The sequence below is a fragment of the Canis aureus genome, chromosome 19 (assembly GCF_053574225.1).
Source record: "Canis aureus isolate CA01 chromosome 19, VMU_Caureus_v.1.0, whole genome shotgun sequence".
NCBI classification, from domain to species: domain Eukaryota; kingdom Metazoa; phylum Chordata; class Mammalia; order Carnivora; family Canidae; genus Canis; species Canis aureus.
The window spans coordinates 50308590-50333666 of NC_135629.1; the positions used below are offsets into that span (position 1 = coordinate 50308590).

General features: G+C 58.5%; 2 protein-coding genes across 21 annotated transcripts in view; one reads left to right on the forward strand and one right to left on the reverse strand.

The window, feature by feature from the left end:
• The first annotated feature begins 1358 nt into the window (after positions 1 to 1358).
• Positions 1359 to 6811, forward strand: LYL1 (LYL1 basic helix-loop-helix family member). Of its 3 annotated transcripts, XM_077859744.1 has the most exons (6): positions 1359 to 2064; positions 2160 to 2316; positions 2723 to 2849; positions 3028 to 3380; positions 3465 to 3556; positions 4421 to 6811. In XM_077859744.1, the coding sequence occupies exons 4-6, from the start codon at positions 3049 to 3051 to the stop codon at positions 4834 to 4836; spliced, it is 840 nt and encodes a 279-aa protein (XP_077715870.1). In that variant the 5' UTR covers positions 1359 to 2064; positions 2160 to 2316; positions 2723 to 2849; positions 3028 to 3048; the 3' UTR covers positions 4837 to 6811. The 3 variants fall into 3 exon arrangements, with proteins under 3 accessions (XP_077715870.1, XP_077715869.1, XP_077715868.1); XM_077859743.1 differs by lacking the exon at positions 2160 to 2316; XM_077859742.1 differs by lacking the exons at positions 2160 to 2316; positions 2723 to 2849 and having other exon boundaries at positions 1368 to 2064.
• The window catches only part of NFIX (nuclear factor I X), a 99464-nt gene continuing 79749 nt past the window's right edge, over positions 5363 to 25077 (reverse strand). For 7 of the 18 annotated variants that reach the window (XM_077859726.1, XM_077859731.1, XM_077859727.1 and 4 more), the window contains 5 exons: positions 24909 to 25031; positions 22075 to 22250; positions 16127 to 16274; positions 13883 to 14049; positions 5363 to 9626 (listed from right to left, as the gene is read on the reverse strand). In XM_077859726.1, coding sequence (XP_077715852.1) covers positions 9612 to 9626; positions 13883 to 14049; positions 16127 to 16274; positions 22075 to 22250; positions 24909 to 25031 — 629 coding nt within the window. In that variant the 3' untranslated portion in view covers positions 5363 to 9611. The remainder of the gene's footprint in view (positions 9627 to 13882; positions 14050 to 16126; positions 16275 to 22074; positions 22251 to 24908; positions 25032 to 25077) is intronic. The other 11 variants (XM_077859720.1, XM_077859735.1, XM_077859734.1 and 8 more) reach the window with 6 other exon arrangements.

Here is a 25077-nt window from a genome sequence, read left to right on the forward strand (position 1 = left end):
TGGTCTGTCTGTCCATCTGCCTTTAGGGCTCTGTCCTCTCTCCAGCGGCCTGTCTGCAGGGGAGCTCTGTGGTTCTGGAGGCCTGTCTGTCCCTTGCTGACAGAAGTGTGGTCAGTGTTTCTGCCTGGGATGTTCTGTCGCCGGGTGGGGGTGGAATCTGACCCTCTCTGGCTCCGCGGTGTTCTGTCCCCTTGCAGCTCGGGGCTCTGCCCCCCCACCCCCCCGCCCCCCGGCTGCGGGTGCCTGCAGTTCCCGGCGCGACCACGGGGCGGCGGCCGTGTGCTCGTGCCCGCGGGGCCTTAACCCCTTCCCCCGCCCCAACGCGCACACCCACACCCCCTGTCGGCGTGCGCGCCGTCGCAGACGGGCTCCCCAGTCACCCAACCCCTACCCGGCCTCGCGTCGCCGCCTGGGTTCCCTGGCCGAGCTCCCCGCGGGGCCTCGGTGGCGGAAGCCGGGCCGGAACCAGGCGCCTGGTGCATCCGCTCCAGACCAGGTGCTTCCTGCTCCGCGGCCCCTCGGGCGAGCGCACTGAGGCGCTGGCGGGCCTGCGCTTCCCCTCCCCTCCGGGACGGAGGCTGAGCGACCTTAACGGAGAGGCCTAGCGTCCCCACCCCCACCTCCCAAACACCTTTCTCCGCTGCATCCCCACCTGTGAAATGAACCTAATCCGAGAACCTAGCTTGTAGGGAACATCAGGTAACTGATGTGCTGCGAGCCGAACCCCTGCTTCCCTGGGGCAGTGGGACGGCTGGTGGTCGGCTGCTCCTGGGCTTCACCGGAGTCCTGGGAGGCGGTGGCCCCTGCTGTCCCCAGATAGATACACCCGAGGCAAAGCACGACTGACCCAGGTGGGAGGGCACTAGAGAAAGGTAGAGTCTGGTCCAGCTACCAATCTCTTCCTGCAGCCCCTCTCTTGTGAGGCTCTGGCTCGGGGCTGAGCGCCACCAGCACCCCAGACACTCGCCCAACACCTCTTTATCACCATGGTCCCCTCCACCCCCAAAGTGGCCTGTGATGTGGGATGAGGGCCAGAGACCACCAAGTTGGGGCTGTGTGGTCCTGTGGCCTAGAGGATCCACATCCTAGGGACAGGAGGGGAGCACCTCTTGTAAGGTGCTGCTAGCCCTGGCACCCTGGGAGTCCCTCCCAGTTGTGGCACTAGCTCTCATCCTCCATCCTGGGCCTGAAAAGGTGGTAAGGACAGCAGGCCCAGGGGGGCCCAGGACGCTGGCCCAGGCTGGACACCTAAGGGCTGCCTGTAAGAATGGCCTTCCCTCCAGGGCCTCAGCCTGCGGTGGGGGTGGTGCAGAGTCCCGGAGGGAGGGGTGGTGTAAAAAGAGGAACCAAACTGGGTGAGGAGAGGAGGAGCAAGAGGGGGCCCGGGTCACGAGGCCCCAGCACTGCCGGAAAGGACTCTCCACCCCCACCAGCGCCAACACTTGGGCAGGGGGGTGTTCAAAGCCAGAGGTGAAACCCAAGCGATACGGGAAGCTGCTGCTTCCCTGCCTCAGTTTCCCCTCTGCGTGCATCCGGGTCTGTCACTCCCAGCCGTGCATTGGTCGGGGTCCTCCGAGGCCCGGAGCCACTCCAGCGCCTGGGGGGACGGAAGGTGAGGCCCTGAGGGGTGAAGGCTCGGTCCGTCGCCGGCCGGGGGCGGGGCCGCGGGGCCCGCGCTCAGAGATCCCCGCCCGCCGGTTTCCTCCGGGGTCAGCCCGGCTCCTTATCAGGCGCGGCCAGTCGGCCAGGCCCTTATCTGTGCCGGTCCAGCATCCTCCGGCGCGGCCGGGGGTGAGAGGGAGGAAACTGGGCCGCCGGGGGCGGGGAGAGGGCGGGCCGGCCAGGAGCAGCTCACTTTCCCTCGAGGGATCCACGCCGCCGTCGCCGCGGCCTTTGGGAGCCCGGGAAGAGGCGCGGCCCCGACGCTGCTGCCGGGAGGGGGCGGCAAGCTCCCGGCGGCCCCGACCGCCGCCGAGGCCGCATCCGATTGGGGCCACGGAACCCGGCCTGGAGCCCTGAAGGACAGAGCCAGGGCACTCACCGGACAGCAGGACCAGCGCCGGGGTAAGAGGGGAGTTGCCTGAAGGTGGGGGATCCTGGGAAGGCCTACATTCATTCATTTGTTCATTCATTCATTCATTCATTCATTCATTCGTCAGGGGGTACCCACTAAGGGAGAGTCCAGGCCAGCTTCTCCAGAGCCTAGGTAGGGATGACAGGGCAGAGAGGCCAGGAGTCCCAGAAGTTGCTGGGACACTGCAAGCCATGGAGCCAAACCGTCTAAGCAGAGATGCAAAGGAGTGGATGCTGATGCGGGTAGGAAATGAGGTTTGGGGGACACCAGGGAGGGCCAGAGAAGAATTGGGACATGACTATGTACTGATCAGTGGGGTCAGGGTTTGGGGATCCTGGATTGGCATTTTTGATCATAGTGTCGGCAGTGGGGTTACAGGGTTCATAAGGGGGTGGGAGTCAATGGAGCGATAATGGAGGACTTTCAGGGTGTGACATGGGCAATGAGAAGAGAGCCCCAGGGTCATAGCTGAGGGCCCACATGGTCAGCTGGGGGAGGAATCAGTGAAGGGTCAGAGTCAATTGTAGAGGAACTCTAAGGTCACATGGTATCAATAAGGGGGTGTCTCAGGATCAGATCTGAGAATTATAGGGTCATCCTAGGGGCAATGGGATCCTTCATGGGTTCCTTCCTTCCCCCTCTCTCCAGGCTCCAGGTGAGAAGGGATTCTGTAATAAAGGAAATTTTATCAGAAGCTGGGCAACTGAGGCCCCTCGTGAATCACAAACAGCTCAGAGATGGCACCGCCAAGCTCAGTGCTGCCGAGACTCACTGGGTACCTCCTGCCCTTGTGCAGATTCCCCTCGCATGTCCCGGTGGTTTCTGAGTCACCTGCCTTTGCCCACCACCCCACCATCTCCCCACCCTTTCCATCATCTGAGGGCGGTGTTGGGCTAAGGGATGTGCATGGCATCTGATTTCTCCCTCCCCACTGGCTTCCTTCCCTCCCACAGGTGAGCACCCCCTTGGGGTCCATGTGCCCGCCCCAGGCCCAGGCAGAGGTGGGCCCCACCATGACTGAGAAGGCTGAAATGGTGTGTGCCCCCAGCCCAGTGCCTGCTCTGCCCCCCAAGCCCGCCTCGCCTGGGCCCCCGAAAGTGAAGGAGGTTGGCCACCAAAGCTCCTCACCCCCCAGGCTGCCTCCTGGTGTGCCAGTGATCAGCCTGGGCCACACCAGGCCCCCAGGGGCAGCCGTGGCCACCACGGAGCTGAGTGCCCTGCGGCCCCCGCTGCTGCAGCTCTCTACCCTGGGAACCGCCCCACCGCCCCTGGCCCTGCATTATCACCCTCACCCTTTCCTCAACAGGTCAGTGGGGAGCTGGGGCCTGGGGGGAATCCAGGGCCAGGGGTCCTTGCCCACAAGGCGTTAGTGACCCACGACCCCTTACAGCCTCTACATTGGGCCAGCAGGACCTTTTGGCATCTTCCCTAGCAGCCGGCTGAAGCGGAGACCGAGCCACTGTGAGCTGGAGCTGGCCGAGGGTGAGTATGGGTTGGTGTGTGCATAGCCATCTCTGCTGGGACTCACGTCTGCACAGGAAAAGGTGCTACAGGTGCACACAGACATATACAGGACAGCCCCCACAGGGACTCCGTACTCAGGTTATACCCCTGTGCAAAACCACAGACCCCTGGCCAGGCCCACATGACCACAGCCACCCAACAAGCCACAAAGAGTTCATGGCAAATGTGCCATGGCGTGGGGGCCACAGAATGACAGCTCCAATAGAATGCACAGCCGTGCAGGAAACAGGACAACAACCACACAAGAGACAGCCACACAACCACAGCCACTTAGGACCACGGCCACACAAGAGTCAGCCACAGAACCACAGCCACACAACCACAACCACCTGGCAACGATTGTACACAACCACAGCCATTTAACTATGCCAGAGTTCACCCAAGACACAGACGGGGGACCGCGGTCACACCTACGGAACCTCTCAGACCCACGTGCATCTCCAGGCACATTCAGGGGCACACTCGGAATGAGGACCATGGGACAGCTCCCCAGACTGACGGCCACGGGAAACATTTCCCTAGGCATCTCAGCCACTGACAGAAAGGTGTGGGCAGTCAGAGATACGGAAGATCTCGGTTGTCCGAAGCCTTGGCCTGTGATGGTCCTTGTCGAAGGGGAGGGAGCGGGGAAGCCGGTTGCTAACGAGCAGCGAGCAGCGGGGGACCTACACATGGATCCTACTTGTGGATCGCTCGCTCGGTGGAGAAAGCCCCAGCCCACCGCCTGTGTGGAAGCGCCCACGAGGGTCCTGGGTGCCCGAAGCAGGGCAGGAGGGGGCGCCCCCTGGGCCCCGGCGCCAACCCGACCCCTCCTGTTCGCAGGGCACCAGCCCCAGAAGGTGGCCCGGCGTGTGTTCACCAACAGCCGGGAGCGCTGGCGGCAGCAGAACGTGAATGGTGCCTTCGCAGAGCTCAGGAAGCTGCTGCCAACGCACCCGCCCGACCGGAAGCTGAGCAAGAACGAGGTGCTCCGCTTGGCCATGAAATACATCGGCTTCCTGGTGCGGCTGCTGCGCGACCAGGCGGCCGCTCTGGCCGCAGGCCCCGCCCCGCCCGGGCCCCGCAAACGGCCGGCGCCCCGAGCCCCACACGACGGCTCCCGCCGCGGGCCTTGTCGCAGGGCCGAGGCCGCGGTGCGCTCGCAGCCCGCGCCCCCGGCCGGCCCCGACGGCAGCCCCGACGGGGCGGCCCGGCCCATCAAGACGGAACGAGCGGCCGTGAGCCCTGAGGTGCGGTGACCTCCGCGGCGTTGCCTCTGAGCCGAGGAGCACCGGGAACTCCGCCCAGGGCGGTCGGGGAAAGGGCAGCCGATGCCCTGCGCCTGCTCTGGAGCGAACTGCCCCAAGAGGGACCAGTGAGGACGTCCCCAACGGGGAGAAGGGCCCCGGGGTCCGGAAGGGCGGCTGTCGCCCCCAGGGGTCTTGCAGACCTTTATATCTATATCACCCGGCGCCCGCTGGAAATGGCCTTTCCCGCATCTCCCTCCCGGGGCCGGGGGCCGGGGACCAACATGGCAGCCTGGTCATCGGACTAACGTGGTGCCTCTTTTTTGCGGGCTGGGGCCAGCGGGAGAGGTGGGGAGGGACCGGGGAGTCTTGGCCCTTCTCAGCGGCGCCCCCTCCTGGAGACCCAGGGATAGACGCCCCTGGACCGCGGCCGCGGCGCGCCAGGGGCGTCGGGAGAGGCGCGGGGTCCCCGCCGCCACTCACCCCACGGATCTCGAACCGGTCCCGCACGGCGGCGTTAGCGAAGGCTCGGGCGCTCTTACTTTTGTTTTTCTTTATTTCTTTATTTCACATACACATTAGCCATTCAATGGAGAAGCCGGAGAGAGTCAGGCAAAGATGGTATAACAGAAGCGCAGTGACGGGGGCGGGGCGGGGCGGGGCGGGGCGGAGAGGGAACATACGGGCTGGCTGCCTACTTGCATTCCGCTAGGACACTGAAAACCCAGAAAACAAAACAGACAGTAAACTACCCTTGTTTCTTATGTATCTCAGTGCAGAGACGGGGGTGGAGGGCAGAGAGAGGGGGAGACCAGGCTGAAGGAGGAGGAGCGGAGGGACGGGGGACGCTAAGGGGGAAGCACACCAAATCCATTAGTACTATATATAGAGATACTCGTATATACTGCGTTTCTTAGCCTAAGAAGAAACTTGTTTGACGGGACGGGCGGCCTTTGCGGTCCGCGATGCTGGTGCTGGTCGGGCGCACGGATCTCCCGGGAGGGGCCGAAGCGGGGCTGGCCCAGGCTGGCTTGGGGGGAGGGGGGCGCCCCGAGGGTGGGTGGGTGGGGGGAGCAGAGGCGGGGCTGGGGTGCCCCTCGGGCTCTCGATTGGGGGACGAAATTTCTCGTGACTTTATTGCTCCTTTATTTTCTCTCGTGTGGGGGGTCCGTTCAGCACGGTCGGGGGGAGGAAATGGTGGGTCGTCTGAGCCACCCGGCCCCTCTGGGACCCAGAGCGCGGCGTCCGCTCCGCCAGCACGGGGGTGAGAACAAGGCACTAGGTCGGCCGGCCAGCGCGGGGGCGGGTGTGTAAGGCAGTCGACGGGGCTGGTTGCGGGGGGGGGGGGGCTGTGTGCGGGGCCGTGTGCGTGCGTGCGTGCGGGCGCGGGCCTGGGCGAATCGACCTGTCAGCTTGGCTGGTCCTGTCCTGGAGCTTCGAGCCTTCCTCGTGCTCCCCGGTGGGTGACGGGGGTAGGGGTAGGGATGGGAGGAGTGATGTTGAGTCGGGGGCGCCGGGGAAAGAGGGGGGGTAACTACCAACTTGCTGAGCGCGCTCCTGATAATGCTGGTGAGGGTCAAGTTGGCGTCTGGCTCAAAGAAGGGCGCTCGGGGCGGAGAGGGAGGGAGGGAGGGGACGTTTGTTCGTTGGCATTGACCTCTGCGGGGGAGGGGCTGGGGACCCCCCCGCCGCGCCCCCGTGCCCGGACGGGGATGGGGCGAGGAGGGGGCGCTGGGCCCTGGGGAGGGGGCGCCCGGGGAGACCCGCGGCCAGAGCAGCCCAGCCGCCGGGCGTATGCCGCTGTCCCGTTCCGTTAAACTCAACAAAGAAGGGATATGCGTGTTCCTAACAAGTGCAGGATATTTAATTGATTCATAAACTTATGTATAATAGTTTGTGGGTTTTTTTTTAAACGTACTTTATAATGTAAGAAGCACCAGGGTTTTTATGTTGAATTATCTTAAAAATAATTTTCTCTCGTCCTTTTCCTTTTTGATCTTGTGTTTTTTTTTAATGTCGAGGTGTTTTTTTTTTAACTCTAAAATGTGAACGTTTCCTTCAGCCCTCCCACCGAAACCGAGAACGAACGACGAAACAAATAAAAACCCCAGATCATCCTCGTCAACGCAGGAAAACGACTTAAAAAAAAAAAAAAAACTGAAAACGAACAAAAAAAAAAAAAAAAGGAAAAAACACTCAGCTTTCGTTATCCCCGCGCAGGGCGGGGCAGGCCCAGTTCTTTTAGCGTCCCCAGAGCCGCGAGGACATTACAACAAAAATAGAATTTTTCTTAACAATCTCTTAACATACAAAGATAGGAAAACTCTCTGATGCATTGCACTTGGTTCAATGAAAAAAAAAAGTTCATTTCCCCCATATATATTTTTTGTGGGTTTTTTTTCTCTTCTAACACGTCCCCACATCTCCTGTCGCCCTCGTCGCCCCTCGCCTGCCCCTCACAACGCCACTTAGGAAAGGAGCGGCCCCCACCCCCCTGCCCGCCCGGGCAGCCCCGCCGGGCGTGCTCCCGCCCCGGCCCAGCTGGCCTGCAGCTTCCGACCTCGCCCGGGCGGGCGCCCCGCAGACCCCGGCTCCCGCGGGCCCACCGCGCCCGCGGCCCCGATTGTCTTCGAGGGAAGGGGCGCGTGCGGCCGGGCAGGGGGTCCCTTCCGCTCCCCTCTCAGCTCTGACCCTGTTTAGCCAACCAAACTGAAAAATCATTGCACTTTGACCGCGCGTCACGCCCGGCCCACCCGGCCCCCCACCCCCCCGCCCTACTCCCCACGCCCCCCCCACCCAGGCTCCCGCGGGATCCCCTGTCCCCTGCTTCTCAGTCCCGGTCTTCCCCGAGGGCTGCACGCGGTTGGGGGAGGGCCTTCGCTCAACTTCCAACAAAAGCCACTCCTGGGGCCAGCCACCTAGTGGCTTCCAGTTGAGGAGGAGGCAACGAACGCTGGCCCCTTTGGCCCCAGGTAAGGGCCCTCCTCGCCTCCCCAGCCAGCTCCCTCCCCTCCGTCCCTCCCTCCCTGCTGGGGCCACAGCCTCACAAACTAGATTCACAATAAATAAAGCCCACAACCCACCCCTATGGTGCAATGTTGGGTTGACTGACTTTCAGAGGATCCTGACCTGTGCTTTGTGTTTTCATACAGTTAAGAAAGAGAGAGAGAGAGAGGCACAAGGACTCGAGAAGGGGGCCTAGGAAGGGAGATGCAGGGAGCAGGGAGTAAGGCACAGAAAGACAAGCCAGAGGGGCCAAGTCACACCCCGGAGGGGGGCTGGGCATGCTCTTGCTTCCCTCCCTCCCAGGGGGCTTCGGAAAACCCTCTGGACAGGCCCCCAACCATCCCTTGGGGGGAGGAAGGGGCTGCAGGGGGAGGGAGGAGAGCTACTTCCTGTGGTGTGTTACCAAATTGTTCCCAAGTTGCTCAAATGGAGGAGGAGTTCCCAATTGCAACGGCAAAAGACCCAAACAATGAATGCCCCACCCCTAAATAAAGAGTAAAGACATTACAGCTGAAATCCAGAGAGAAGTGGCCAGGAGGCCCATGTGGTGGAGAAAGTGGGGTTGGGGGGGGAGGGGACAGAGAAAGCTCCAAAACACTTTTGAAAAAGGACAACACCCGACACCCTCCAAAGGAACTGAAAGTCGGCGAGCAGGACGCCTACCTAGCGCAGGTGGCAGCTTAGCCAGTGGCAGCGGCGGCTGCCTCGTCCTCCTCGCTCGGCTCCGGGGTCCCCTTTCTGCTCCACTCTCCGGCCCGGCCACAGCAGGGCTGTCTGTGTGAGGGGCAGGGGCAGGGACCGGTGGGGCGGAGCGAGGGCACCTGCATGCGGGGGCTGGGGTGTGGGGGTGACCTGGGGCCCACCTCCCCTCACTTGTGGCATGGCGAGAGAGTGATTTTCCCAGCCTGCAGAGAAAGGGAAGAGGGGGCCTGTCCCAGGCTGGGACGGGCTGTCGTAGCATTCCGACTTTTTCCTATGGACTGTACAGAGGGGTCTGAGGCCCTGAAACTACCCCCGAAACTCAGGGTGGGGTGACAACACCCTCCATTCCAGGAGCAAGAAACTAGCTCCAGGGGATGCTCCCTGACCCCCAGGGTGGAGGGGGGCTTCTAGCCCGAAGGTAGGGCAGGGAGACCTGGAAGCCATGGGCCTCACCTAGTCCAGAGCAGCTGGGGGGAAGAAGCCAGAGGCCAAGGCAGTGGGGACTAGGGGGGCAAGGGAGGGGAGGAGGGGGAGACAGGCAGGGAGGGGGCGGAGTCTGGAGGGAGAACCCTCTGGATCTGCACCCCATCATTTGTACAAGCTTGTCCTCCGAGCTCCCTAGTGAAGCTTCGGCCGAGTCGAGGGTGGGGTTCCCCTAGGAAGGGTGAGGGTGTAGGACAGGCCCCTTTAGAACTGTGCTGGTTGCTTTGTCGGGTTGATTTTGTTCCTTCCCCGGAAGGTCGGGGCGGGGTAGGGAGGGGAGAAAGGCAGTTCTGCTGCATCCTTTCTTTCTTTCTGTCCTCTACTTAACAGAGTCCGTTTTGCATGTTTCTTTCTGCTTGGCTGCTGGTGCACAGCTCCACCGAGACCTCTTCTGAGGGCTCTCCGAGAACTGGGCTGCTTCTGGGGGCCTGCAGGGCTCCCCGGGCTGGAGGAGAGAAGGGCTGAGTGGCTGACGACGTTTAATTTTTGCTTTTCGGTGGGGCTGGGCTGGGGGATTTTTCCACGTCTCAAAATTTCTTCTCCCCCCGTTTGAGGAACCTCTTCTTTACATTTTGTCATTTCTTTTGTCGATCTTATCAGAGGAACCAGGACTGAAATGGGACAAAAAGAGGTGGTATTGAGAACAACAGGGGCAAGTCTCTTCTCCATCCCACCTGGCCTGCTGAGTGCAGGCCAGTGGCCAAGGCCCCTGGAGGGCCCACCTCCAGCACAGCCAAGGACACCAACACCCCACCAAGAGGTACATCCCCATTCTGTCTGTACCTCTTATGGGAATCTTGCCGCCCCCAAGAGACCCTGCCCCCCAGTGCTAGGGTCCAGCTGGCCTTCCCGTGGGCACTGTGCCCAGCGGGTGGGACCCCCATGGCTGGAGCTGGCACAGGCACAGACCTGGGATCTGGCCATGTTTCCAATTGTTTAGGTTTTTGTATGGGTCCTGGAGGGTGGGGAGGATGCCAGGCTGGAGCTTTTGTCCCCAGAGGGGTTTTGGGAGTGGGGTGGGGGTGGCCCAGCTTCTTGCTGAGTTTTCTTTCTGTCTCTTTGGATTAAAAGCAGAAATTCCCGTCTGTATTCCCCAGCCAAGGTCCCACAGGCTGAAAAGCTGGGGAGGCGGGGGGGTGGGGGGGGGGACACACCACATGGCTTCAGTCCCTAGCAGTACGTGGCCTGGGGGAGGGGGCCATAGCCCACATTGCCTGATCCTCTACCCTCAGGGCACCTGGCGAGGGGGCTCCCTGGGGCAGGAGTCACTTCCCTCAGGGTGCCAGCAGGGGGAGCCACCTTCCCACAAACAAGTCTTGGTGGCTGCTCATCACAAAATACACCTGACCCAGAGGCTGGGCTGCCTGCAAAGCCCTCCATCAGACTCTTGCCCCACCTTGCGGTCAAAGGGCAGCGGGGGAAGCGGGGGGTAAGGTTGGGAAGGAAGTGTTCTCTATGGTCTACAGTACCTGAGTAGTAGGCCTGGTAGTGCCCTCTGGGGCAAAAAAGGGGTCTAAAAATGTATTTCAGGGTCTCTCCCAGGCTTTGGGTCACAGAGGCCGATCTGCAGAAGCCACGCAGAGCTAACTACAGAGCATGCACTTAGTAGTATCCCATTCTACCCTTGTTCCAGCCCCAGAGAGAAGCCAAGTGAAGAGAGGATGGCTGGCCTGCCTGAGGCCACACAGTCTGACGGCATGGCCCAGCCAGGACTCAAACCCAGGGGACAGTTCAGAGTCTGTTCTCCGAACTGCTACATGTGGCCTGCTCACTCCGCATTAGAGTGAGGGCCTGGGGCAGCTGGGGCAGCCAGCTTTTCAAAAGGCGCCAAAAGTCCAGACAGAATGGTATGTGAAAGTTGTCCGTGTTTAAAACCACTTGTTTCAGGAACACAGACTATGCCTGTAGGCCGGACCCGTCCCTCTGGCTCTGGTCTGGGACCACAGGCTGTCATCTATTGGGAGATGAAGACATTGAGTTTTAGTGTCACAAAGGACCTGGAAGATCACCTATAACCTTCAACAACGGAAACATTCTCTGCTCTATCCAATGTGGTAGCCACCAGCTGCACGTGGCTTCTAAGCAATTGAAATGTAGCTAGTGTGACTGAGGGACTCAGGTTTTCTCTAGTTATTTAATTTAAACTTCAACAGCTGCATGTAGCCAGCGCGGGCCCCATTGGATGGTGCAGATGGAGGGCATTTAGAACAATGGGGGTTTGGAGTTGCCACCATGGCTGGGGAGCTGCTGGCGTTTATTGGGTGGGCAGAGACACTAAACCTCCTGGACAACATGCAGAGGAGAGCTGCCCTCCTGTGGCGGGGCTCCTGGAGGAACTGCCCAAAGTCCAACCCCATCAACTGACTAAAGGCCAAAGGGAGGCTCATGGGATACTTGGCACCGCATGGGGGGGGGACCCAGGCCCAAGGCACCCCCTGAGTGGGGCAAAGGCTGAGTCAGCAGCCAGCCCCTGGGCTTCCAGTCCTAGCCCGAGGAGGAGAAAGCTGCCTGGGTGAGCTGAGCCCCTATTACTGCAGTCTCAGGCCTTGGTGTTCTCTGGAACCCCTTTTCCCAAGGGGAGTCTACACAGGAACCCTTATACCACGGCCATGTGAGCCCTCACCCTCCCTGTGAGGGAAAGGAGGCAGGGAACAACCAGGACCTGGAGGCCTGCTTGGCCCCTCTATCTTTGTCAGACTGAGCCAATGCACCAGGCTGGTCCCCTTGATGTCCCCCCGAGTGGCATGGCAGGGGAACAACCACCAGTCCTCAGATTGGGGAGCCCCCCTCCCAGGGGAGGAAGACTCAGTTCAAGGCCTGGAGTTAGGGACAAAGGTGGTTCCAGGATAGCTCCCTAGTGTCTCCCCCACAGGTCCCAGGAAAGGGAGGGGCATCTGCTGCCCAGCACAAAGTGGCTTTTTCTGCTCACCCTTTCTGCTTCCTGAGCCAGGTCCAAAATTGATTAAAACTAAGTAAAAAGCGCTGCCCAGGGAATGACAAAATTGCTAAAATTCTCTTTTCTTCCCTCATTCTATTGTTCTCTCTCCATCTGGTGCTCCAGAGATCAGCTAAAGTCACTGGTTACTGTGGAAACCGCCCCCCACTGTACCCCCTGCGCCCGCTGCAGCCGCCTGCCTGCCCCCAGGCCCAAGGGCTCTCGGCTGCACTGGGCTTGTCCGGCTACAGTCTCCCCCACCATCACCCCCAGACACACCTGCCTGCTGGGGCTCGGGGCTCAGGCCCCTTGCAAAAACAAGGGGGAGAAAAACCGTTTCCTGAACTTGCCTCCAACTCTGCCTTGGCCCCAAAGTTTAAGCAAAGTGAGCAGAGAAAGTGGAGAAGGGAAAGCACATGGAGGCGAGGCGGAAACAGGGTAAGCGGGGGAGGACTCGTGGCAGTGGTCCCCAAGAGTGAGCAAGCAACGCAGAGCTATAGGCGGCTGGGGCGGAGGGAGGGAGGGAGGGCGAGAGCGATGGTGCCAGCCCAGAGCCAGGAGGGGAGGCCGCCTGCTGTCCCTTCCTCTGGCACCCCCTCCCGCCCTCTGCCAGCAGGACTCTCTCGGCCTCCCTGGCACAGAGCAGCGGAGGGGGCTGGCTCCAGCCCCTGCTCGGAGCCATTGTTTTTCTTCTCAACACCCCCAAGTTCAAGTTCATCTGGGTGTTACATCATGTCTGGTTGCTCCTGGAAACCAGACGGGTCAGACGTGACTCTGGGGAAAGGGGGTGGGAAGCTGGAGGGGTTGAAGTTCCCCTCCCCTCCCCTCCTTGCCACTAGGGAGCTCTGAAGTTTGAAGTTTGACAAAGTTTTTTGGCTTTTTTTTTTTTTTTTTTTTTCTGAGGGAGGGAAAGGAAAAGGGAAAAAAAACAAAACCTCAAACCACACACACAAAACTTCCATCCACCAACTTTCTCTGGACTCGGGCCTCAGAGCAGTAAAGGAGCCTGAGCTGAAAGAGGTGGCCCTGGGGCTCTGGGCTGAGGTGGATTTCCTGGGGCTTCTAGAGCCTCCAGGCCTTGGGCTGAAGGGGTGGTGTTTTTGTAAAATGTGCAAAAGAGAAAGATATTTGCATGTTCTTTTCCGAGAAGCCTGGAGCTATAAAAGTTGCCTCTGCTCCGCTCCTGAGGTGGGTCCTCCCTGCACCCCACAGCCCGGGGCTCTGTGGGCTATTGCCAGCCTCTGGGGAACAGGCACAGGGAGGAGGGGGCCCCCATGCGTGTGTGTGCACAGATGCCTGTACAAAGCCGGATCCAGGGGATTCCAGCAGGAGGGCTGGAGTTTCCCTTGTGCAAACTAGGGACAGGCGAGAGCTGGACTGGAGGTTCCGGCAGCCCAGCCTCCCCTCTAACAGGATTCATGGGGACTTGAGGGAGGGGCCTCCAGGGTGGCAACAGGCCCTGCCCTACCCTGGGTGCCAGAGTCTCTGGGCACACAGCCCACCAGGACGGCCCTGTCCCTCCACCCCTTGCCCAGCCCACCCAAAGCCAAGGAAGAAGGGAGGGCTGGGGGCCAGGGCTTCCAGCTGGAGCGGGAGGAGAGCAACAGGCAGACGCTGTCCTCTTCCTGATGGGGCCTCGGGCTACCACCAGGCCTGGCCCAGAGCGCCTCTAGCCTCAGGTCTTTGGCCGCCTTCCCCAGGGCCGGGGCTGTCAGAGCTAATTATCCAATTAGCTGATTAGCCAGGGGACCTGGGGGCTGCCTGGGGAGGCAGGCTCAGCTGGGCTTGCAAAAGCCTGGGCTCTCCAGCCCTGCCCTAGCCCCTTCTCCCGGATTGGCCCCAAGGAACCAGCCTCTTCCCTAATGCTCACCATGCCCCCGCCCCTGCCTGTCCCCCCATGCCCACATCCTCATCGTGGGTGGGGCCTCCTACCTGAGACTGCTGTGGGATGTTCAGAAAGTTGCCGTCCCGGGGTCCGATGCTGACAAACCGGTTGGCAGAGGAGGCGCCTGTCGTTGCGAATGCTGTGGGGAGCAGGGAAGAGAGGGAGAGACCCCGTGAGGCCTTGGGGCCTGCCCAGACACTGCCCTTCGGGGCTGCTGAGAGAGGGAGAGACTGGATTAGACCATGCTGCCAGGGCTTAGACCATGCTGGCAGTGGGAAGGACAGGCCAGAGGGGTCCCATCATCCTCTCACTGACCGGGAGCACACACTGTCCCCCACCCCTAGCATTCCACCTCAGCCAGGTGTCCTCTTTCCTGGTCCGGGGTGAGACAGGGGCCCTGGAGGCTTTAGCGGAGGTCCCACAGACCTTGTCATGTCTCCAAGCCAGGCACTGAGCAGGACTGAGGTTAGCCCTCACTGAAGCAAGGCACCCTTGCTTTCCCCCGGACTCTCTTGGGTCTGGAAAGAGGGAGCCTGGGAGGGTGGTAGGGTGGGAGGGTGGGAGCTCTGACGACTGGCCCCACCCTGCTCTGGGAAGGCCGACTGAGCCAGGCCACCTCTCCAACCAGGGCAGCTAGTTGGGTGCTGCATCATTTAAGCACACCAGGCAGTCCCAAGAATGGGGCTGATGGCACAGGGAACCTGAAGGGGCTCAACAGAGGGCGGAGTTGGGTGGGACAGGGCCAGAGAGAGGAGCTGGCTGCCAGCTCTGGCCCCACGGTGGCAAGGCTCAGGCCCAGCAGGCCTTCTCCTCCTCTGATAGATGAGCCAGATCCTGTGGTCCTGCGGTTCCCAGGGCCTGAAATGGGCCAAAGCACAAGAGGAGGAGGAGGAGGAGGCTGGAGGGCCTGGCAGAGTCCTAAGGCTTGGGTGCAGTTGGGAGCAGTTGTTCTAGAGCCTGAGGGGGCAAACAGGCAGCCAAACACCCCTGAGCTCTTCTCAGGTTTTCTGGCTGGAGCCCAATGCGGGGGGAAGGGGTCCTGCACCCCCAACAGGGAGGATGTCCCCAGAAGGGACAAGAGTGTCACAGGCTGCCGGGGATCCCCACACACACACCCACTACCAGACAAACCCCAGGGACTGCGTGCTTGCCAGATTCTGTCCAGGGTGCCCCACAGCCCCCTGCAGCCTGGCGCCTCCTCCCCCACCCTGCCCACCTCCAATGACCATGACCATGACTTCGTGTCTTATGGCGGATGCAGATGGGAAGATGGCATGAAGAGGATGGAGAGGGGAAAAGAACTCAAACTATGAGAAAGAAGGCAACAGAGAGCGCGAGACGGAGAAAAGTGAGATGGGCCGCCCCTCCCACTGCTGGCCAGGAAGTCCTGGCCTGTAGCCTGCCAGCCCCCAGAGCGCCCAAAGCGCTGCCCACCCCCCTGCCCGCAGACGGCACGCCGCCCACCCTCCACCTCTCCTGTCCTTCACACGTCGGGTCTACCTTGGGCCTCTCAACTCAGATTTTTCTTTTCCCTTTGACAAAATTTGTCATTGGTTAAGAGAGAGAGAGAGAGAGACAGAGAGACAGAGAGAAAGAGATGAAGTAAGCCGAGGCCCAGAGCCCTCCCTTGTCCTTGGAACATTCAACCTGGGGAAGGGAGAGGGATGGGAGGAGGAAGGAGAAAAAAAAAAAAAAAAAAAGAGGAACAACGAGAAACCAAATGTGATATTGAAGGAGAGGAGGTCAGGGGCCGGCCTTCTGTACAGTTAGAGGCCCAAGGGCCCCGGAATGGAGGTGAGGGGGCAAGGCCAAAAGGGGATGGTGGTGGCGTCGCCTTGTGGTCACATTTAATTTTTTTGGTGTAGCAGGGCACAACGAAACAACAAAAATCAAAAAACAAAAAAACGAAAAATGAAAAAAACAGCAATCAGGCATGAAGATGGCATGGCTGCGCCTCCCCACCCCCCTCCCACCCTGGCCAGCACCCTTGGCCTGCGTGCCCCACTGTGCTCCCCCTCCCGCCCTCGGGAGGGGCCTGGGCCAGGGGCCCCCCGGCTGGGAGCAGCGGGTGGGCAGGGGGGCTCGTGGGGTGCTGGCTGGTGCAATTGAGGCCCAGGAGGTCTCGATTAGGGGGCTCAGCTCTGCTCTTGTCCGGGTGGGAGGCTCCATGGCGCTCTGGGTTGGGGGGCTTTGGCGGTGGGCGGGGTAAGGGTTTTTCTTTTTGCTGTGGAGACTGTTTGGATGGGCCAGGGATGCTGGGCGTTGTGGTTTCGGTTTCATCGTCCACTTACAAGGTGATGGAGGAGTCAAGGCGGCGCCGTCTGGGGCAGTGCTGGTGGATTTGGAATCAGGCATAGGAAGGGGCACAGGTCTGGCCACTGGAGGCGGCGGCGGTAGCAAAAATGACCCCGGGACTTTGCCCTGGCCGCTACCGTTGGGCTGCGAACAACATAAATAGAGTGACGCATGAAGGCACATCACACACAGACACACGCTCCCCTGCGCGGCCACGCCAGCTCGCTCCTGAGAGCGGGCGCTCCCGGTAGAAGATGCAGGATGGGGTCCTCTCCTCCGGGACACAGGGTGGGTGAGGGTGTGAGGCTTCTATTTGGTCTCTCAGGTGTTTCTCTCTTTTTTTTTTTTTTTGGTGGTCCTCTTTTGAAGTTGTGGGAGGGACGAAAGGGGGTGTCCGACGAGTGGTTTGTTATTTCTTAGGTAACATGTTTTAGGTACCAAAACATGCCACCTAGCCATATAAGCAGCTGCACCTAGAGCTCTCATGCTCTTGAAGACCTTCTCCCTCAGCAGGTAAGATGCACCAGCTCACCCCCTACTGTCCCTGGAAAACACACGCATGCCTCCCTCTGTGGGCCCCTGGGGTAGGGCCAGCTGACCCAACCAAGGGCAACAGACCCTTCAGCGTCTATCCCACATCATGGCCTGGGGAGACACCAGGTGCCGGGGGTCTCGCCCTTGGCTCCGGCAGCCTGAGGATCGTAGGGTGCCGGCCAATTCTCTACAGAACAGCCCAAGAGGAAAATCCATCGCTGCTAGTTCCCACGAGGCTCTTCGAGAGGACTTCCCTGTACAGTGCCCTTGGAAGTCTTGGAAGCCTGGGATCAGCTGCCAGATCCATTCCTCGGCTTTATTCCCTCTCGTGCCTCAAACTCAAGTTTCCTCCCCAAGCCCCGTGCGTGCCTTGTGTGCATCAGCCTTTGGGATTCAGGGAATGTAGGCACCACAGGGAGGGGCAGAGGTCCCTGGCCTCTGGCAGCCATGGCTCTGCTAGAGAGGCCTCCCTGGGGCTCTGAGCACATATCTCCCACTGCTGTGGGCAGTGCCCTCGATGACCACCTACAGCCTGGGCTCAGGGTGGATGGGCCAGAGCTTAGTCCTAAATGGTCCCCTCTCCCGAGGGGCAGAGCTCTGCCACCCAGCCACTCAGGTGCAAGGCTTTGGGAGGCTCCTGTGCTACTGCTGCTTCTGTTGGTAGGCAAACTCTGCAGAGTCCACCCCCTGATGTCTTCAGTCAGCCCAACTTCTATCCTCACTGGTTCCACCTGGGCTAGGACAATGAGACTCCCAAGGGGTCTCCCCTATGCTAACAGCACATTCCTTAGCTCAGTGTACCAGGTACTTGACTCACGTTGTGTCCAATCCTCTGACTCTATAAGGCAGCAGTTTTCGCTGGTGGTGGGGCTGGTGGGGTGGATTCTGCTCCGGCAGGGGGCATTAGCAATGTCTGGAGCCATTTTGGGTAGCACCACTTCAGGCGCTGCTGCTGGCATTTGAGGGGTGGAGGCTGGGATGCTGCTACATACCCTGCAACGCATGAGATGGCCCCCAGGAGGAAGGCTCAACAATCCAAAGTTTAATAGCACCTCTGGGAAACCCTGATACAAGGGAAACTCTATTCTCCCCCTTTCACAGCTGAGGAAACTGAGACTCTGTGCAGCTAAGTGATTTATCCAAACTCCCCCAGCTGTAACTGGTGAGGCCTGAAATTCATAACCATGTCTGTCTCACTCTGGGAATCCTGTGGATTTTTTCCAGCAGGCTCAGCCCAACCCTCTTCTCCAAATTCAAAGGTGCTCAGGCTTCTCCCCTCCCCTTCCACAGCTCTGACTGCATGTAACATAAAATACAAGCTTCCCAGTTGGGCATTCAAGACTCCTCTGGTGGAGCCCAGATGGGGTCTTCCACCACTCATGCCCCTACATTCACCTCCTCCCGAGTACTTCCCACTGCAAACCAACCAGGGTTTCTAGAACACAGCCTAAGCAGTTGGGGCTGCACATGTGCTCACTGCAGAACCCTCTGTCTACAACACCCTTTCCCACACCCTTTAAGTTCTGCTCAGAAAACACCATCACCAATGTGTAACCAGCCAGATACCCTAAATCACCATCCATCTCTCTCTGCCTTTTTTTTTCTAGGATGCTCCTAGACTGCCACTGTAGCCTTTGAAGCAGGCTGCCTTCGAGGCTCCCCAACAAGCCCAGGGACTGCCACCTTGCTATGGCCAGGCATGCAGTATTCAAGTCCCACTGACTGAGCTGAACTAACTAGTCCATCCCGCTGTACTTTAAAACCATTGAGCCCTGGGATGTCTGGGTGGCTCTGGTTGAGTGTCTGCCTTCAGCTCGGGGTGTGATCCTGGAGTCCCAGGATCAAGTCTCACATCAGGCTCCCTGCATGGAGCCTGCTTCTCTCTCTGCCTATGTCTCTGCCTCTCTCTGTGTCTCTCATGAATAAATAAATAAAATCTTTAAAAATAAATAAATAAATAAATAAATAAATAAATAAATAAATAAATAAATAAAAATAAAACCATTGAGTCCCATGCCTGACCCGTGCAGGCCACACCCTTCCAAACTCTGGCTGGTCCACCAGAACGGCCACCACCCTTTACCTCTAAAGACCAGTAGCACCTAGGTGTGACACTGTCCCTCCAAATGGTTCCCTTGACTTGCTCTTTCCTGCCCACTCAATGGTCCCCTGACAAAAGCAAGCAGGGCCTGCTTATCCCTGTTTGTGTCCTGGGCTGGATACCCTTTGTGCCAGGTGTCCCTTTAGAAACAGGCAAAAACGTAGGCCAGAGGAAAGAGGATTCCAGCTCTGCTAGGGGTGGGGAGCAGAATGCTCTAATGCAAGTGGCAGCTGCCTGCCCCCATGTCTACAGCCTATCTGGTACCTATCTGCCTATCTTGTTCTTCCATCAGGGCAGGAAACAGGACAGTCTCAATCGATCACAGCCTCACTCCTTTACTCCAGGCGATCCTGAGGTTGGGCCTCCCCCAAGGGGCTGAGACACGTGGCCTTCCAGGTAGCCCTTGCTCCCACACAGTGCCCTGTGCCTCCTTCTAGTCCTCAGATCCCGTTTCCCCTCAGGAGGACCTAAATCATTAATCACACTCGATAAAGCCAATCCCAGCCGGACATGGCCAGAGATTGAAAACCACTGATTTACAACATTTAGTTTCTGGAAGCTACTTCCAACCAGGCTAGGATATCTCAGCTCTGGTTGGGGTACAAGTTGAGGTTTTAAAAATCTCAAGGTCTTGTGATTTTGTGGTGCCTTAAAACCTCATGAGTTAAAAGCTAGAAGGAACCTGGAGACTGGGATAGCTCTTCACTTTCATCTGTTAGATGAAGACGCAGGCCTGGCCGCTCCAGCGTTGGTTCTTGAGGCTGAGCTACAACCAGTCTTCCTGCCTCCCGGAGTCATGCTATCCCATCAGGCCCTGTGACTTCTCCTTCATGTTCACTTGGCGGTCTCTTCTCTCTGCCAGAAATACCGCTAACCAGGCATCCTCCTTCTGCCCTTTGCATCTCCTCTGAATGGTGTGTCCGTTGGCCTTGGCCTTTACTGATTTGGTTCTTCTCAGTTAGGGCCTCATGCTGTGGTCCGAGGATGAGCATAGGGGTGGTGCCTGGGAACCCTTTTGCAAATTGTAAAACTTTTGTATGCATATTTTTTTCTGCAAAGATGATCTGTAACTTCACATTCTCAAAGAGGTTAGGAATTTACTCCTTTAGGCTTTAGATCAATGGATCTCAAAGTGGGTCACCTGACCAGCATCACCTGGGAATTTAGGGAGAAATGCAGATTCTCGGCCCCACCCCAGGCCTGCTGAATCAGAATCAGGTGAGGCCCAGGCACCTGTGTGTTAGCGAGCCTTTCAGGTGGCTCATGCATGCTAAGACTGAGAACTATTCCTCTGGAGGTAGCCACGGAACCAGAGCAGGTACTGCCACTCCCTGTCACCAGGTCAGCTGCAGGGCCTGGGGCCTCTGGCCTCCCTCCTCCTCCAGAGCCTGCTGCCAAGGCCTAGGGAGCAGGCTCCCTAAAGACATTCCTCCCTCTCTGGGCAACAGGTCATAAGAGGAAACCCAGAGAGACTGCTCCCCAGCCAGCCTAGGCTCTGTTTAATCAGAGTGATTGTTTGCCCTCCTGTCTGCAGTATTTTATCCATGGTCTACTCGGAGCAAGCATCTGCCTTCTGGACCAGTTGAGCCCTTAATCTTGGATGGTCAAGTCAAGGAAAAGGCTCAGGACCCAGCCATCATCAGGATGCTTAAGGATAGACTGACCCATACTCTTGAGGGGTCTTTGGGCTAAACTGATCCCTCAGGCCAATGGCATTTTGGTTCCACACCCCAGCTGCCTCTGTGGGTAAGAAGGCAGGCAAGGTGGAGCTCCTGGACTCTCTGATCCATATTCCAGGACCCCAGGACCCTTGGCGCTGAGACACAGGCTGGCAGCTCTTGTAGACTCTGCTGGTATCTCTGATGGAGGCGTAGTAGCTGTAGGGGTCATGGCCACTTCTCCTTCCATGCCCCTAAAAGTGGACAGAGCTTGCCCAGAGAGGTGGGCAAGGCTCTGAGTGTGCTAAGGAGCTACAGAGCCAGCAAGAGAAAATTTCACAGGGAAAACGGGAAAAGGAAACAAGGAAAGCAGAAAGAGGGAGAACAGGAGAGAGGGAAGAGGACTGGTTTCCGGTCTGGACAGCAAGATCAAGGAGGCTGAGCCGTAGCCCTGCCCCAAATCAATACACCAGCACTTAGCAAATGCCCACTCTGCACAGGCCGCCCTGAGGCAGCACTGGACTGAGTGTTCGAGGGCCACCACGGCTCTCCTTGGGCTGCCTCTGTCATGGGCTTCCGAACGCCTTTCCCCACCACGACCTTTTGAGCATCCTCCCCATCTAACCTCTCACAACAAGTTTCCAGGCTGGACCAGCTGCAGGGAGAGGGGCTGGGCCTGCTCAAAGCATACTGTGCTGCTGGGACTCTAGAACCTTCCTAGAGGTCTAGAGACCACTATGTCCCAATCTGGAGTGGTCTCCCAGGGACTAAGAGAGGACCACTGTCCCACTGAAGGGTCACCTCTGGCCCACCATTATCTGGGATAAGCCCTTTGCTGAGTGGCCTGTGTTTCTGCTCATCAGTGACTGGGTCCTAGGGCTTGCTGACGGAGCAGGGTCATGGGGTGGCAGAGCTCCATGGGCAACCAGTGTCTCTCTTAGGCTGAGGAGCAGAAGGGCTTTGCTCCAGAATAATAACTGACCTGGGAACCTCTTGCTAAGGGTTCTGCCAACAGGAGACTCCATGATAGCTCCTGTGAAAGGAGGGCCTTCCTCTACCCACAGCTTCTCACCAGGAAATGATGATGCCCGCAGAGCACATTAAAATCTGGAAACATTCTGGATCATCAGGACTGGGAGGGGGTGATGCAGCTGGCATTGAGTGGGTGGGGGCCGCGGATGCTGCTCCGTACCCCACAGCGCACAGGTTGGCCCCATAGAACAGAGAATGAACAGCCCAAATGTCAATAGTGCCAAGGTTGGGAAACCTTGGTCTAGAACCTACCAAATCCTTGTAGCCCTGAGGTTTTAAGAGGGGTGTTAAGAGGTAAGGAGCCTGGGCTGGGTTGGATAGATCACGAATACACTCTTACTGGGGTAAGAGAGACCGGGGGGAGGAGGGCAAGGAGCCCTCAGAACAAGGTGGGCCCAGCCACTGCCTCCCCCAACTCTGGATGGTGACAGACAGGCCCTGGCATTACACACGGACCCCTACCCCCAGATCCAGAAGATCGAGGTATTTGGCACTACTAGCTCTCTGCTTTTCCAGCCCTAGGAGGGCTGGCTCTTGGACCCTCTCCCTGTGAGCCCCGAGACAGACGGACAGATGCAGAGATGAGCTGTGGTAGGGCTCCTGGGGCCTCTGGACTCACCTGTCCGGTGGCCTGGCCCGAGCCGTCCGAGCACACGAACTGCACAAACTCCTTCAGCGAGTCCTGCCCGTGGTGGTGGTGATAGCGGATGGTCGGGTGCGTGAAGTACGGGCTCGACTGCTGGATGATGGATGTGGAGGGAAAGTGCAGCGCTGATGCTGTGGCCCGAGGGCTTCCTGCATGCACGCCGGCAGGAAGAAAAGGGCATCAGGGCTTAGGAGGTGGCAGGGGTGTGACAGAAGATGGGGTAGCGGGGGTGGGGTGGGGACGGATTGCTGGTCAGACAGAGCACTGAGGAACCAGAGGAAAAGGGAGAACCAGGTAGGAGCAGGGCCAGGACCAGGGTAAGGAGAGTGAGGTACTGGTCTTTGGTGAGAAAGTTAAGGCAGTGCCAGGTAATTCAGCAATTGAGGTAAATAACATCTTAATGCAATATTTTTAAAACGTCAAACTGGCAGGGTGCCTGGGTGGCTCAGTCGGTTAAGCATCTGATTCTTCATTTCGGCTCAGGTCCTGATCTCAGGATCATGATCTCAGGGTGGTGACATGGAGCCCTGTGCCAGGCTCTGCACTCAGTGGGGAGTCTGCTGGAGATTCTCTCTCCCTCTCCCTCTGCCCCTCTCCGACTATAAAATAAATAAATAAATAAATCCTGTTTTTTTTAAAAAAACAAAAAGTCAAATTGGCAAACTAGGGCTTGTCACCCAGCTGCTTGTCTTTGTAATGAAGTCTGATTAGAGGGCAGCCCGGGTGGCTCAGCAGTTTAGTACCACCTTCACCCCAGGGCCTGGTCCTAGAAACCCAGGATCGAGTCCCACATCAAGCTCTCTGCATGGAGCCTGCTTCCCCCTCTGCCTGCGTCTCTGCCTCTCTCTCTTTCTCTCTCTCTCACACACACGAATAAATAAATAAATAAATAAATAAATAAATAAATAAATAAAATCTTAAAAAAAAAAAAAGTCCGACTAGAACCAGGGCTAGAGCTAGGGTGACAAGAACAGGTCAAGGGTGCCTGGTTGTGCAAATGCAAGGCCAGTCCCATCTTTGTTTAAAATGTTGGTATCGGGACACAGGGGTGGGTCAGCAGTTAACTGCCTGCCTTTGACTCAAGTCATGATCCCGGGGTCCTAGGATGGAGTCCTAGGGCTCCCTGCATGGAGCCTGCTTCTCCCTTCACCTCTGTCTCTGCCTCTCTCTCTCTGTGTCTCTCATGAATAAATAAAAATCTTTAAAAAATATAAATAAATAAATAAATAAATAAATAAATAAATAAATAAATAAATCGGTATCTGTTCATCACTATTTTTTGGAATCGTTTTAATTGTTTAAAAATATTACTTTAAATATTATTTATCTTGATGACTAAAGTTTTGGTGACTCGTGACACTGCATTGTGGCAAGTGCCTCACTGGCTTTGCCCTGGTCTAGGGCCTAGGGGGAGTCTAGGGGAGGGACAGAGGAGGCCAACAACTCCTAGGCTCTGGTTAGGGACAGGACCCCTTGCCCCTGCAGGCCGAGCCCTCAAAATGCATACACCCAACTCCTGCGTGCACATGACTGTGCCTCTGGCTGCTGCTGCCCAGGCCACATCCCTGCGTGCTTGGCCCCACGGTCCTTGCACACGCATCCTCCCCACATACAGCTCCCACCCCAGCACAGGCCCCAGCTCTTCTCTGGGCTGAGTCCTCCCCCTCCGGTCTGTTTCCAATCAGCTCGCTCTTGCTCTCAGTTTCATTAGGGGGCTGAGGAAACTTGGCTTCTCTCTGGAGTTCATAAAAGCTGAGCCGAGCTGGGCCTGCCGCCCTCCCGCTGCCTACACAGAGGGCCTCGGGTCCCCGCCCCCACCTTGTGGCCACCACACCCTGCCCCAGCACAGGCTGCCTCTGGGCTCTCAGCCAGGAGGCCCCGAGGAGGAAGCCGAGAGGGTAAACCTCACTCTTCTCCGTGTCCTACAGAAGGGCCCACAAGACGGCAGGCAGGCAGATACAGGGCAGTGTCCAGAAAAAAGCCCAGGCCCCTTTCTGCCAGAAGGGTACCAAGAGAGGGAAAAAGCAAACAAGGGAGCGGGGAGGCTAAGGACTCAGCTCCCACAATTTCCTGCCTGATTCCATCCCCTCAAGAATGCTGAGATGTTCTGACACCGCCCCCACCCCACCCCCTGCCCCCACCAAGCACCCATCAAGCAAGAGAGCCTCCCAAGGCAAAGGGCTTGCTCCTTTCCCTGGAGAACAACCCAGGAGCTACCAGCCACTGGGCCTACTCCTTCACTTTCGGAAAAGGGCAGGGAAGGCCTAAGAAGGGAGCCTGGGCTCCCCTGAGTCCTCTTGTGGATCTGTGCCCCACACCAACCTGAGTTGGTGCTGGGAAACCAGACTCTGGGCTCAGCCAGGAACTAGAAGAGAAGAGGTGAAAGGAGGACAGAATAAGCTGTGCTTTCCCGCCCACAACTGGCAGGAGGAAAGCAGAGCGGGTAGGAATGGGTCTGAGGCCTCTGCAGCTAAAGGCAGGTTGGAGAGGGTCTCAGGACAGGCCTGTGCTGCACAGCACACACACGTGCACACACATGCACACACACATGCACCAATGCACACACGTGCACATGGGGAGTGAGGAGCAAGTGGGAGGTTGCTCGGGAACAAGGTGAGGAGGTGCTGCCTTGGAGGGAGAGCCCAGTCCCGTGCCCGCCCTCCACCAGACCAGACTAGACCGGGGACTATTCAGAGAGCTTGGGGCTGTGACTCAGGGGCTGTGGCCCTAGCTCCTGCACCTGGCCAGCTGCCCCTATGTGCTCCACCGCCCACCCCACTGCCCCCCCCAGGCTCCCCATTTCTCACCTGGTCTGACTCCAGCAAGCACAGGCAGCGGGTGGTGAGTGAAAGCCATGCGCGGGGAGCTGCCCTGAGAGGAGAGGGCACTGCAGAAGTCCAGCTTTCCTGACTTCTTTAGAGAAGCCGGGCCTGGGGGGAGGAACCAGCAACACAGGGCAGGTTTAGCTGGGCTGGG

What these genes read in the sequence shown, in the direction of transcription:
- LYL1 (XM_077859744.1), top strand. Translation starts at nt 3,049, where the DNA reads ATGTGCCCGCCCCAGGCCCAGGCAGAGGTGGGCCCCACCATGACTGAG. An exon ending in CCTCACCCTTTCCTCAACAG is followed by an intron (nt 3,381 to 3,464) that starts GTCAGTGGGGAG and finishes GACCCCTTACAG; the next exon opens with CCTCTACATTGGGCCAGCAG. An exon ending in TGAGCTGGAGCTGGCCGAGG is followed by an intron (nt 3,557 to 4,420) that starts GTGAGTATGGGT and finishes TCCTGTTCGCAG; the next exon opens with GGCACCAGCCCCAGAAGGTG.